Source organism: Ranitomeya variabilis, chromosome 6 (genome assembly GCF_051348905.1).
Source record: "Ranitomeya variabilis isolate aRanVar5 chromosome 6, aRanVar5.hap1, whole genome shotgun sequence".
Lineage (NCBI taxonomy): Eukaryota > Metazoa > Chordata > Amphibia > Anura > Dendrobatidae > Ranitomeya > Ranitomeya variabilis.
This window is the reverse complement of record NC_135237.1, coordinates 5,400,149-5,413,909: the sequence shown is the minus strand read 5'-3', so window position 1 is coordinate 5,413,909 and position 13,761 is coordinate 5,400,149. Positions and strand designations below refer to the sequence as shown.

The window sequence follows — 13,761 nt, the reverse complement described above, 5'->3', positions numbered from 1 at the left end:
GTTGCAGAATAGTGTGGGAGGTGACAGATGCATGGCCCTTGCATCTCTTCCCTTTGTCCTCCTTTCCAAGTAATGAATGTCCTATAGTTATGGGAGACATTTTTCGGCAAACGTAATACATTGTCTTATATCACTGGGCGGTTCCGGTAATTAATATCAGGCAGATGAATGACAATATCTATGTCATGTTTCCTGTCTATCGATAGCTAAAATCATGACATGTAATAAGGCACTAATATCTCCCTCCTGGGACCTCCAGGGGCGAAGATATTCTGAAATCGGGGATCCCATAGTTTTCTAAAAACCTAGCCTCATCCCATGACCAGTCCTGTTATAAGTTGCTGACGCAGAAGCATGTGGGCGTGACTTGTATTAATAAAACAATTGCCGAATTATAATCATGGTCAGTCCTGGAAGCCACAGTGCGCTGTGGTGATGTACTGGTTCCCTAAAAAGTAGTGCTTCTCTCCACTACGATCTGCGCCATTTCCGTGATATTAGGTTTAGCACATTTCTTCTGTTCATTCTTTTATTTTATATAATTGTATATATTGTATTGTTTGTTCCCATTTTCTATCATCTTTGTATATTTTTTATAAATACTGCCAACTTTTTGGATGAAATATTGCATTGAACTTGGGATGTGGGGGTGACCTCAGGATGTGACCCGGCGTGTGTGGTGACCTCTGGATGTGACACGGTGTGTTTAGCGACCTTGGATATTGAGGTGAGGTGTGTGGTGAGTGACCTCGTACTGTGACCCAAGGTGTGTGGTGACCCGGCGTGTGTGGTGATCTTGGGATGGGATCCGCAGTGTATGATGACCTCAGAATGTGACCCAAGGTGTGTGGTGATGTCAGGATGTGACCCAGGGTGTATGGTGACCCCGGGATGTGAGGACCTTAGGAGGTGACTTGGGTTTGTGGTGACCTTGGCATGTGACTCAGGACCTGGGGTGACTCCTGGATGTGACTCTGTTTTCTCTCTCCGGTTATAGAGTCCAGCTGTCCTCCACCATTTGTATTCAGCCCTTGTGGATCTCCCTGTGGCAGTCTCTGCTCCTCCAAACATGGGTCAGACGGGTGTCTGGATTTACCCACCTGTCACCCCGGGTGTTACTGTCCCCCGGTGAGTAGTGGTGAGACTCTCACCCCTAACAGCACTGCACATTCTAGCAGGCAGTGGGTTAATTTGCCTTGTGAAGGGAGAATGATGGGGCGTGTAGTTAGATGATAGGGCATGTAGTGGAATTGTGAGGCATGTAGTCGGATGATGGTGCTTGTAGTCGGTTGATGGAGCATGTAGTTGTATGATGGGGCATGTAGTTGTATGATGGGCGTGTAGTCAGTTGATGGGATGTGTAGTTAGATGATGATGCTTGTACTCAGGTGATGGGGTGTGTTATGGACCTGGTGGTTAGGAGCACCCGGAATGACCTGATGGTTAAAACGTGAAACCTGGGACAAGCTCTGAGGAGGTGGTAACTCTACTGACCGCAATCCCTAATCCTATCACACACACTAGAAATAGCCGTGGAGCGTGCCTAACTCTCCCTAGACGCCTCTTCACAGCCTAAGAGCTAACTACCCCTAAAGATAGAAATAGAAGCCTACCTTGCCTCAGAGAAATTCCCCAAAGTAAAGGTAGCCCCCAACAAATATTGACTGTGAGTTAAGAGGGAAGTGACAAACACAGGAATGAAACAGATTTTAGCAAAGGAAGCCAAATCTTTTCTAAATAGACAGAAGATAGGAAAGGGTACTATGCGGTCAGTAATAAAAACTACAAAAAAACCACGCAGAGTGTGCAAAAGGACCTCCACACCGACTCACGGTGTGGAGGTGCAACTCTGCACCCCAGAGCTTCCAGCTAGCAAGGAAATATCATTATAGCAAGCTGGGCAAGAAACGTAGCATGTACTGAGAAATATATTCAAAAACCAATGAACAGCAAATGAACTAGCAGGGACTTAGCTTCTGCTGGTGTAGACAGGTCATCTGAGAAATCCAAGTGAGATCTGAACCAGTACTGAGACATTGACAGCTGGCATGAACTAACGATCTAAGCAGAGTTAAATAGGAAGCCAGCATAAACAATAAACGAGGGCAGCTGAGAAAGCCAACCTCAAAGATCAGCAGTTTCACTCAAAGCCACCAGAGGGTGTCCAAGGACAGAACTCACCAAAGTACCATTCATGACCACAGGAGGGAGCCCGAGAACGGAATTCACAACAGGGGTGTGTAGTCGGTGGACGGGGCCTGTAGTCGGTTGATGAGACGTGTAGTCGGATGATCAGGATGTAGTCCAAAGATAGGGGTGTAGTCAGATGATGGGGCTGTAGTGGGTAGATGGGGTGTGTAGTTGGATGATGGGAGGTGTAGTGGGTAGATGGGGCGTGTAGTTGGATGATGGGAGATGTATTCGGTGGATGGAGCCTGTAGTCGGTTGATGGGACGTGAAGTTGGATGATGGGGGTGTAGTCAGTGAATGGGACGTGTAGTGGGATCATAGGGATGTAGTCAGATGATGGGGGTGTAGTTGGATGAGGGGCGTGTAGTTGGATGATGGGGCATGTATTCAGAAGATGGGGGTGTAGTGGGTAGATGGGGCGTGTAGTTGAATGATGGGGCGTGTAGTTGGATGATGGGGGCATGTATTCGGATGATGGGGGTGAAGTTGGATGATGGGGCGTGTAGTTGGATGATGGGAGTGTGTATTTGGATGATGAGGGTGTAGTGGGTAGATGGGGCATGTAGTTGGATGATGGAGTGCGTAGTGGGTAGATGGGGCGTGTAGTTGGATGATGGGGTGTAGTGGGTAGATGGGACGTGTAGTTGGATGATGGAGTGTGTAGTGGGTAGACGGGGCATGTAGTTGGATGATGGGGCGTGTAATTGGTAGATGGGGCTTGTAGTTGGTAGATGGGGCATGTAGTTGGTAGATGTTGCGTGTAGTTGGATGATGGGTCATGTAGTTGGTAGATGTCGCGTGTAGTTGGATGATGGGGGTGTAGTGGGTAGGCGGGGCGTGTAGTTGGATGATGGGGGGGCGTGTATTCGGATGATGGGGGCGTGTATTCGGATGATGGTGTGTAGTCGGATGATGGGCGTGTAGTTGAATGATAGGGCGGGAAGTTGAATGATGGGGGTATGTATTCGGATAATGGGGGTGTAGTGGGTAGGCGGGGCGTGTAGTTGGTAGATGGGGCTTGTAGTTGGATGATGGGGGTGTAGTGGGTAGATGGGGCGTGTAGTTGGTAGATGGGGCGTGTAGTCGGATGATGGGGCGTGTAGTCGGATGATGGGGGCGTGTAGTTGGTAGATGGGGCGTGTAGTTGGATGATGGGGGCGTGTAGTCGGATGATGAGCGTGTAGTTGAATGATAGGGCGGGAAGTTGGATGATGGGGGTATGTATTCGGATAATGGGGGTGTAGTGGGTAGGCGGGGCGTGTAGTTGGTAGATGGGGCTTGTAGTTGGATGATGGGGGTGTAGTGGGTAGATGGGGCGTGTAGTTGGGGCGTGTAGTCGGATGATGGGGCGTGTAGTCGGATGATGGGGGCGTGTAGTGGGTAGATGGGGCGTGTAGTTGGTAGACGGGGCGTGTAGTCGGTAGATGGGGCGTGTAGTCGGATGATGGGGCGTGTAGTTGGTAGATGGGGCGTGTAGTCGGTAGATGGGGCGTGTAGTCGGATGATGGGGCGTGTAGTCGGATGATGGGGGCGTGTAGTTGGTAGATGGGGCGTGTAGTTGGATGATGGGGCGTGTAGTCGGATGATGAGCGTGTAGTTGAATGATAGGGCGGGAAGTTGGATGATAGGGGTATGTATTCGGATAATGGGGGTGTAGTCGGTGGACATGGTGTGTAGGTGAGGTATCAGTGGGTCACACTGTGACGTTCCCCCCAGGGACTGTTGGAGCAGGATGGTACATGTGTGCCCCCTGAAGACTGCCGCTGTCTCTACATCTCCCAGTCACAGATGACGTATCTGAGCCCCGAGCAGACGGTGCAGGACGGGTGCAGGGAATGGTGAGTCCCAAATATGGCGGCAGAAGGCCGATATAAGGAGGAGTCCCAGTCATGTGACCACTGATATCCATGTCTTACAGCACCTGTCAGCAGGGGGAGCTGAAGTGTAACAGGAAGAACTGCCAGGGTAAGTGACGGAGACTGAGCACAACTGGACATGTGTGATGCTGTAAGAAGCCCAGGCGAGGTGGTGGAGGGCGAGCGTCTGTTCCCTGTCATCCTTGTGTCCCAGTCCCGGTGTGCTGCTGTCTGTGAGGGGCCTCACACTCACCTCAGGGCCGCAGGCCTCTTCTGACTCCAGGAATTCCTCTTCTCACATATACACAACTCCCACCATTCAATAACCCCACCCTGGTACGTATACACGACACCCACCACTCACTGGCCTCACCCAGAATAGTGTACACCACTCCCACAACTCAGATCCATCCACATTCCCATTTATTCCTCTCAGTATTTCATTATATTTGTTCTGTTCTCTAAGACAAATTCCCCAAACATGGGGCAGACAGATCAGTATTGGATACAGTAATGGGGGAAGCCAAACCATTATGGGGCTCAGTAATGGGGGCAGATGGATCTGTGAGGGGTAATTATACTGGGGACAGACAGATCAGTAAGGGGTAACTATAATGGGGGGCTGATGGATCAGTATGGGGTAACTATAATGGGGGCTGATGGATCAGTATGGGGTAACTATAATGGGGGGTGATGGATCAGTGTGGGGTAACTATAATGGGGGCTGATGGATCAGTGTGGGGTAACTATAATGGGGGCTGATGGATCAGTGTGGGGTAACTATAATGGGGGGCTGATGGATCAGTGTGGTATAACTATAATGGGGGGCTGATGGATCAGTGTGGGGTAACTATAATGAGGGGCTGATGGATCAGTATGGGGTAGCTATTATGGAGGAGTGATGGATCAGTGTCATGAACCAGGGTGGTGTTTTGGTTGCATCGGTTCTTTCTTCAGGAGATTGTTTTATATCCCACTTCCCAGTTCCGGTTTGGAACTTGCATCTCTCTGGCGCCCCCCTTACCCTCAGGTCAGTCAGGGAACTGCACCTAGGATAAATAGTTGGACACGCTGCAGTGAGGGCGATATAAGTATTCGCAGCCATGCAATACACTTATAAACCCCTTTCCATCGCTGCCAGCTTTACCCAACCAGATCAGTACACTCCGCTGCCACCAGCTCCTATTCCTGTGATTAATAGCAGGTCAGGAGCCAACCCAATCAGTAGCAATGGCTTAGGTCTGAGGACTTAGGGTACGTTTAGTGCAAGGAAAATGACACTAGTAAATATTATAGCTTTTACTCCAAAAAGATTAGGCAGTGTTTACAAAAAGTATAAAAAACGATATTACAAAATGAGACAATTATAGTATGTACACAACAATTACAAAATAAAAAGGGATTAAAGTTGAAAAAACACTTACAGTTATCTCATATCATGTCTGCCATGAGGTGTGTGGGGAAAGGAGTGACATCCCAATGCATCAGGCTGGTTGCAGAGCCTCCTGTAGCAGCCTTCATGGCTCATCCTTCCACCGGCAGCCGGTACTGTCTGCAGGCTTTCACAAAGGCCCTCAGAAAAGTATCCAAATCCCCGTCCTATACCATCACAGGAAAGTGCTCTGGCCAGAGTTTAGGGGATGGAGCGTTGCTGGACTCACTGCTCCGCATGGTAGATGGTACTGCCCTGAGTTGGGCCATCCACAATTCATGGTCCCTCCGAGCTTGGTCCTTGGTGGCTCTGGCCTCCCGCTCAGCTTGGGCCTACCATTCAGCTCTCTCCGCCTCCCACTGGGCTCTCTCCACCTCCTGCTGTGCTCTCTCCGCCTCCCACTGGGCTCTCTCCGCCTCTCGCTGGGCCTGTCTCTCTTGGAACTGTAGGATCAGCTTCAGACATACATTACGATCGTCAGCGGGGAGTTGTTCCAATGCCATCTGCAGGTGGGGGTCCACTCCGCCCTGGTTGCGGGTAGGGCCGGCCTGCCCTGGTTGGACCTCTGGTTCACTAACGTCCATGTTTTAGCTGGCCCCAGCCTCTGCTGGTCTCTGGGAATGGGCTTGATCCGCTTCACGTTGCACCAGTTCCACGACCATTTGGACCTTGGTTTTGCCATGGGGATCCAGGCTGTGGTACGTGCATATTCCATCAAGAGTGTCCTGCTTCTGCTGGGTGTACCAGTGCTCTCCTTTTGCGGCCATCATTGGCAAATAAAAGATAGGATAGAAAAACAAAGTGAAAGGGAGGGGGTAATCGAAAATACACATGGTATCGTCTCAGAACTATTAAACACTTGGCTTGTTCTCCAAAACATTTTGCGCATGGTCCTCGCAAGAACCGTGCAAGTTTTCAGTGAGAGGAATGATTGCTTAAACCAGATCACTAATGCTCTATTATCCCACCGCTCTGCCACCAATATGTCATGAACCGGAGGTGTGTTTGGTTGCCCCGGTTATTTCTTCAGGAGATTTATTTATATCCCACTTCCCAGTTTCTGTTTGGAACTTGCAGTTCTCTGGTGCCCCACTTACCCTCAGGTCAGTCAGGGAACTGCATCTAGGATAATTAGTCGCCAGAAAGGCTGCCCGGTCATGTACTGGCTATTGGGCACGCTGCAGTATGGGCAATATAACTATTCCCAGCCGCAGCAGGGCAATACACTTATAAACAACTTTCCGTCACTGCCAGCTTTACCCAACAAGGTCAGTACGCTCTACTGCCTCCAACTCCTATTTCTGTGATTAATAGCAGGTCAGGAGCCAATCCAATCAGTAGCAATGGCTTAGGTCCAAAGACTTATGGTACGTTTAGAGCAAGGAAAATGACACTAGTAAATATAGCTTTTACTCCAAAAAGAGTAGGCAGTGTTTACAAAAAGTATAAAAGACGATATTACAAAATGAGACAATTATAGTATGTACACAATGATTACAAAATAAAAAGGGATTAAAGTTGAAAAAACACTTACAGTCATCTCATATCATGGCTGCCATGCAGTGTGGGTGGAGGGATTGACATCCCAATGCATCAGACTGGTTGCAGAGCCTCCTGTAGCAGGCTTCCTGGACAAAGGCTCCTCCTAAAATGAGGTTCCATATTTTATACCCTCTGCTCGTGACATCAGAGGGATTGGATATGCCCCCTTTGGAAAGGTATGGAAAACAATCTATTAAACATAACTCGGGGTATGAACCTCGTAGAAGGACCCCAAAACTATCATTCTCCCGAGCATGAGATGGGTGTTAATTTGAGCCCAAACATGAAGTATCTGTATGACCCAGTTAAGTAGCAATCCATTTCTCGGATTCTGCTTGTACAGGAAATTTGAAAACACACTGGTGTGTAGCTCTATCATTGCACATTCCGAATATGTAACTTTCACCCTATATCACTACTTGGGATTGAGTTATTTCAATTGGAATAACCCTCTCATACACAAAGAAGCACATGTTTCAGACAAAGGACTGGTTTCTGATAACCAACACATTATTGAAGGAGGAGGGATGAGTGGTTTAGAATTACACAGGCAGACTGAGGGGGCCATACAGCTGTGTGTCTGTAGAGCGCTTTGTGTTTAGACCAGCAGGGAAAGTTCTGGAAGTGCAATTGGGACAACAAGACATTCTTCCTATTTCCTGACAATTAGTATGGGGTAACTAATGGGGAGAAGATGGATCAGTGTGGGGTAACTATAATGTGGAGCTGATGGATCAGTATGGGGTAACTATAATGGGGAGCTGATAGATCAGTATGGGGTATCTATAATGGAGGACTGATGGATCAGTATTGGGTATCTATAATGGAGGACTAATGGATCAGTATGGGGTAACCATAATGTAGGACTGATGGATCAGTATGGGGTAACTATAATGTGGAGCTGATGGATCAGTATGGGGTAACTATAATGGGGGCTGATAGATCAGTGTGGGGTAACTATAATGGGGAGCTGATAGATCAGTATGGGGTATCTATAATGGAGGACTGATGGATCAGTATCGGGTAACCATAATGTAGGACTGATGGATCAGTATGGGGTAACTATAATGGATGAATGATGGATTAGTTTGGGGTAAGTATAATGGGGCTGATGGATCAGTGTAGGGTAACTATAATGGGGGCTGATGGATCAGTGTGGGGTAACTATAATGGGGGGCTGATGGATCAGTGTGGGAGTAACTATAATGGGGGGCTGATGGATCAGTGTGGGATAACTATAATGGGGGCTGATGGATCAGTGTGGGGTAACTATAATGGGGACTGATGGAACAGTATGGGGTAACTATAATGGGGGCTGATGGATCAGTGTGGGGTAACTAATTGGGGCTGATGGAGCAGTATAGGGTAATTATAATGGGGGCTGATGGATCAGTGTGGGGTAACTATAATGAGGTGCTGATGAATCAGTGTCAGGTAACTATAATGGGGGCTGATGGATCAGTGTGGGGTAACTAATTGGGGCTGATGGAGCAGTATAGGGTAATTATAATGGGGGCTGATGGATCAGTGTGGGGTAACTATAATGAGGTGCTGATGAATCAGTGTCAGGTAACTATAATGGGGGCTGATGGATCAGTGTGGGGTAACTAATTGGGGCTGATGGAGCAGTATGGAGGATGTGTATGATGGGTATATGAGCATGGGACTATGGGATGGAGGATGTGTATGATGGGTATATGGGCATGGGACTATGGGATGGAGATCTATGATGGGTATATGGGCATGGGACTGTGGGATGGAGGATATGTATGATGGGTATATGGGCATGGGACTATGGAATGGAGGTTATGTATGATGGGTATATGGGCACGGGACTATGGGTTGGAGGATATGTATGATGTGTATATGGGCACAGGACTATGGGATGGAGATGTATGATGGGTATATGGGCATGGGACTGTGGAATGGAGGATATGTATGATGGGTATATGGGCACGGGACTATGGGATGGAGATGTATGATGGGTATATGGGCATGGGACTGTGGAATGGAGGATATGTATGATGGGTATATGGGCACGGGACTATGGGATGGAGGCTATGTATGATGGGTATCTGGGCATGGGACTATGGGATGGAGGATATGTATGATGGGTATATGAGCATGGGACTATGGAATGGAGGTTATGTATAATGGGTATATGGGCACGGGACTATGGGTTGGAGGATATGTATGATGGGTATATGGGCACGGGACTATGGGATGGAGTATAATCATTATAATTTGTTATAACTAACCACAGTTAGTTACTATGCCCGGGCAACGCCGGGCTCTTCAGTTAACTATAATGGGGAGCTGATGGATCAGTGTGGGTTCGGGTGCGGTTTTCCTCAGATTTCTATGTGAGGGTCACTATCCCCCGTTTATACAGGGGCCGGTGAGCCTCAGTCATTGCACATGTCCTTGCTCCGTGTTCATGTCTTCTTGGTCCTGTCTCCGCAGGTGAAGCAGCCCTCAGTGAGTGGTCAGAGTGGTCCTTGTGTAGCCCCTGCCTCCTATCACCTCACAATCACACCGGCGGGACCCCCACTCTCTTCTCAGTTCAGCAGAGACATCGCTTGTGTCTCAGTGTCCAAAGCGACTTCCCGTGGAGCGGAGTGTCCCCGCAGTGTCTGGGGGAGATGACAGAGGAGAGACTGTGCCCGGACATCTGTAACTGTATGCACCCCGACATCATCACACATGGCCATGATTGTGGTAGTCCACAGTAATACAACACCCCTCTCTACATCACAGATCTGTGTGTCTGGAGTCAGTGGGGGGAGTGGAGCCCCTGCCGGGAGCCCTGCAGCGGTGGCTTCCGCTCTCGATGGCGTCATGTCCACCACCCTGTAGACAGCACAGGGTGTCCAGGACCGCGCTTCCAGTCTGAGAGCTGTAACACAGCGGCCTGTCCAGGTAAGTGTGGGGTGCAAAGACAGCATTCTACTGACCTGCTCTTGGATGCCCCCTGCTGATGACTCTGTACCCCGAACTGTAGGGGAGAATTGTGAGGACCGGGGGAAGGCATTCAAGAATTCATGTGCCAACCAGTGTCCACGCGCCTGTGCCGACCTTTGGGACCATGTGGAGTGTCTGCAGGGCGAGTGCCGTACAGGTAGGAAACAGCCATCTAATATGTAAGGCGCCACCCAATATACAAGGTGACACCCAATATGTATGGCGCCACCCAATATACAAGGCGCCACCCAATATGCAAGGCGCCATCCAATATACAAGGCGCCACCCAACATATAAGGCCCCGCCCAATATACAAGGCGCCACCCAATATGCAAGGCGCCATCCAATATACAAGGCGCCACCCAACATATAAGGCCCCGCCCAATATACAAGGCGCCACCCAATATGCAAGGCGCCATCCAATATACAAGGCGCCATCCAATATACAAGGTGACACCCAACATATAAGGCCCCGCCCAATATACAAGGCGCCACCCAATATGCAAGGCGCCATCCAATATACAAGGCGCCACCCAACATATAAGGCCCCGCCCAATATACAAGGCGCCACCCAATATGCAAGGCGCCACCCAATATACCAGGTGACACCCAATATGTAAGGCGCCATCAATGTACAAGGCGCCATCCAATATACAAGGCACCATCCAACATATAAGGCCCCGCCCAATATACGAGTTGACACTCAATATACAAGGCCCCACCCAATATTTAAGGCACTAGGGGTTCAGGAGAGGTCTGGATGTCTTCCTGGAACATAACAATATTGTATCTTACAGTTATTAGGATCTTTAGAAGAACGTAGATCTGGGGATTGATTCTGACGGAATATTGGCTGAACTGGATGGACAAATGGCTTTTTTCGGCCTTGATAACTATGTTACTATGTTACCCAATATACAAGGACCAACCAATATACAACTCGCAGCCGAATATTCAAGGCCCCTCCCAATATACAGGGTGCCACTCAATATACAAGGCACCAGCCAATATACAAGTCGACACTCAATATACAAAGCCCCTCCCAATATACAAGTCGACACCCAATATCCGAGGCGACACCCAATATACAAAGCCCCACCCGATATTTAAGGTCCCACCCAATATATAAGGATGTATTGGACCTCTGTGCCGGTGATCATCGTCTCCATCACCTTCTTCCTCATTTCATTGGATCAGGTTGTCGCTGTCCGGATGGCTGGCTCCTGCAGGATAAGCGGTGTGTACCCATAATGGACTGTCGCTGCAGTTTGCCCACATCAGTCACCACAGCGGAGTATGAGCCTGGAGACACGGTGCTCCTCAGCTGTAATAACTGGTAGGTGACCGGCGAGCAGCCGCCCACGTGACACGTGTGACTTATGCAGTATGTTCTCCATTCACCCCGATCCTCGCTCCTCAGCACCTGTGTGAATGGGACCTTCTCCTGCACGGAGGAAATGTGCCCTGTGTATGGACCCTGGGCTGACTGGAGCCCCTGCTCCGTTACATGTGGTGGTGGCTACCGGTGGAGGAATCGAACCTGTACAGAAGACAGTCCAGGAGGAGTCACCTGTGGTAATGAGACCCACGAGGAAGAGGAGTGTAACAGCTCAGCATGTCCAGGTAATCATCCCCTCTACAGCTCCAGGCCTGTGCATTGCTCTGCTCGGGCTGTGTATGTTGTGCCCGGTGCTATACTCCTCTGGGGCTGTGTACGTTGTGCCCGGTGCTATACTCCGCTGGGGCTATGTACATTGTGCCTGGTGCTATGCTCCTCTGGGGCTGTGTACATTGTGCCCATTGCTATGCTCCTCTGGGGCTGTGTACGTTGTGCCCGGTGCTATACTCCGCTGGGGCTGTGTACGTTGTGCCCGGTGCTATACTCCTCTGGGGCTGTGTACGTTGTGCCCGGTGCTATACTCCGCTGGGGCTGTGTATGTTGTGCCTGGTGCTATACTCCGCTGGGGCTGTGTACGTTGTGCCCGGTGCTATACTCCTCTGGGGCTGTGTACGTTGTGCCCGGTGCTATACTCCGCTGGGGCTGTGTACGTTGTGCCTGGTGCTATACTCCTCTGGGGCTGTGTACGTTGTGCCCGGTGCTATACTCCTCTGGGGCTGTGTACATTGTGCCCATTGCTATGCTCCTCTGGCGCTGTGTACTTTGTGCCCGATGCTATTCTCCACTGGGGCTGTGTATGTTGTGCCTGGTGCTATGCTCCTCTGGGGCTGTGTACATTGTGCCCATTGCTATGCTCCTCTGGGGCTGTGTATGTTGTGCCCGGTGCTATACTCCACTGGGGCTGTGTATGTTGTGCCTGGTGCTATACTCCGCTGGCGCTATTTACGTTGTGCCCGGTGCTATACTCCGCTGGGGCTGTGTATGTTGTGCCCGGTGCTATACTCCGCTGGCGCTATGTACGTTGTGCCTGGTGCTATACTCCTCTGGGGCTGTGTACGTTGTGCCTGGTGCTATACTCCTCTGGGGCTGTGTACGTTGTGCCCGATGCTATTCTCCGCTGGGGCTGTGTACGTTGTGCCCATTGCTATGCTCCTCTGGGGCTGTGTACGTTGTGCCCGGTGCTATTCTCCGCTGGGGCTGTGTACGTTGTGCCCATTGCTATGCTCCTCTGGGGCTGTGTACATTGTGCCCGGTGCTATACTCCACTGGGGCTGTGTATGTTGTGCCTGGTGCTATACTCCGCTGGCGCTATTTACGTTGTGCCCGGTGCTATACTCCGCTGGGGCTGTGTATGTTGTGCCCGGTGCTATACTCCGCTGGCGCTATGTACGTTGTGCCTGGTGCTATACTCCTCTGGGGCTGTGTACGTTGTGCCTGGTGCTATACTCCTCTGGGGCTGTGTACGTTGTGCCCGATGCTATTCTCCGCTGGGGCTGTGTACGTTGTGCCCATTGCTATGCTCCTCTGGGGCTGTGTACGTTGTGCCCGGTGCTATTCTCCGCTGGGGCTGTGTACGTTGTGCCCATTGCTATGCTCCTCTGGGGCTGTGTACGTTGTGCCCGGTGCTATGCTCCTCTGGGGCTGTGTACGTTGTACCCAGTGCTTTACTCCTCTGGGGCTGTGTATGTTGTGCCCGGTGCTATACTCCTCTGGGGCTGTGTATGTTGTGCCCGGTGCTATACTCATCTGGGGCTGTGATAGCAACCACAGCCAATATAGAGTTATCCAGAAATAATACCAAGCAGAGGTGAGATATAAAATGCCTTTATTATATATAATTTGGCAGCAAAAAATAACAATAATTTTATTGTTATTTTTTGCTGCCAAATTATATATAATAAAGGCATTTTATATCTCACCTCTGCTTGGTATTATTTCTGGATAACTCTATATTGGCTGTGGTTGCTATCTCTGATCTGGTGGGTTTCCACACTTTTCTCCACGGAATACTTGTCACTGGTATAATATACAAATATTTCAATTAATTTATTAGCCATTTGGTTGTGATTATTGGTATACAGTGATTGGTATATCTGTGGTTGTGTTAATTCATCTGGGGCTGTGTACGTTGTGTCCCATGCTATACTCCGTTGGGGCTGTGTACGTTGTGCCCGGTGTTATACTGCTCTGGGGCTGTGTACATTGTTCCTGGTGCTATGCTCCTCTGGGGCTGTGTACGTTGTTCCTGGTGCTATGCTCCTCTGGGGCTGTGTATGTTGTGCCCGGTGCTATACTCCTCTGGGGCTGTGTACGTTGTGCCCCATGCTATACTCCGTTGGGGCTGTGTACGTTGTGCCCGGTGTTATACTCCTCTGGGGCTG

The 13,761-nt window shown here is 49.8% G+C and overlaps 1 protein-coding gene across 1 annotated transcript in view; it reads left to right on the top strand.

Annotated features, from left to right (window-relative positions):
* The window catches only part of LOC143782169 (SCO-spondin-like), a 557,899-nt gene that overhangs the window by 495,152 nt on the left and 48,986 nt on the right, over window positions 1-13,761 (top strand). The window contains exons 98-105 of the mRNA XM_077269323.1: window positions 998-1,128; window positions 3,907-4,028; window positions 4,109-4,155; window positions 9,484-9,699; window positions 9,778-9,939; window positions 10,022-10,138; window positions 11,179-11,317; window positions 11,402-11,604. Coding sequence (XP_077125438.1) covers window positions 998-1,128; window positions 3,907-4,028; window positions 4,109-4,155; window positions 9,484-9,699; window positions 9,778-9,939; window positions 10,022-10,138; window positions 11,179-11,317; window positions 11,402-11,604 — 1,137 coding nt within the window. The remainder of the gene's footprint in view (window positions 1-997; window positions 1,129-3,906; window positions 4,029-4,108; window positions 4,156-9,483; window positions 9,700-9,777; window positions 9,940-10,021; window positions 10,139-11,178; window positions 11,318-11,401; window positions 11,605-13,761) is intronic.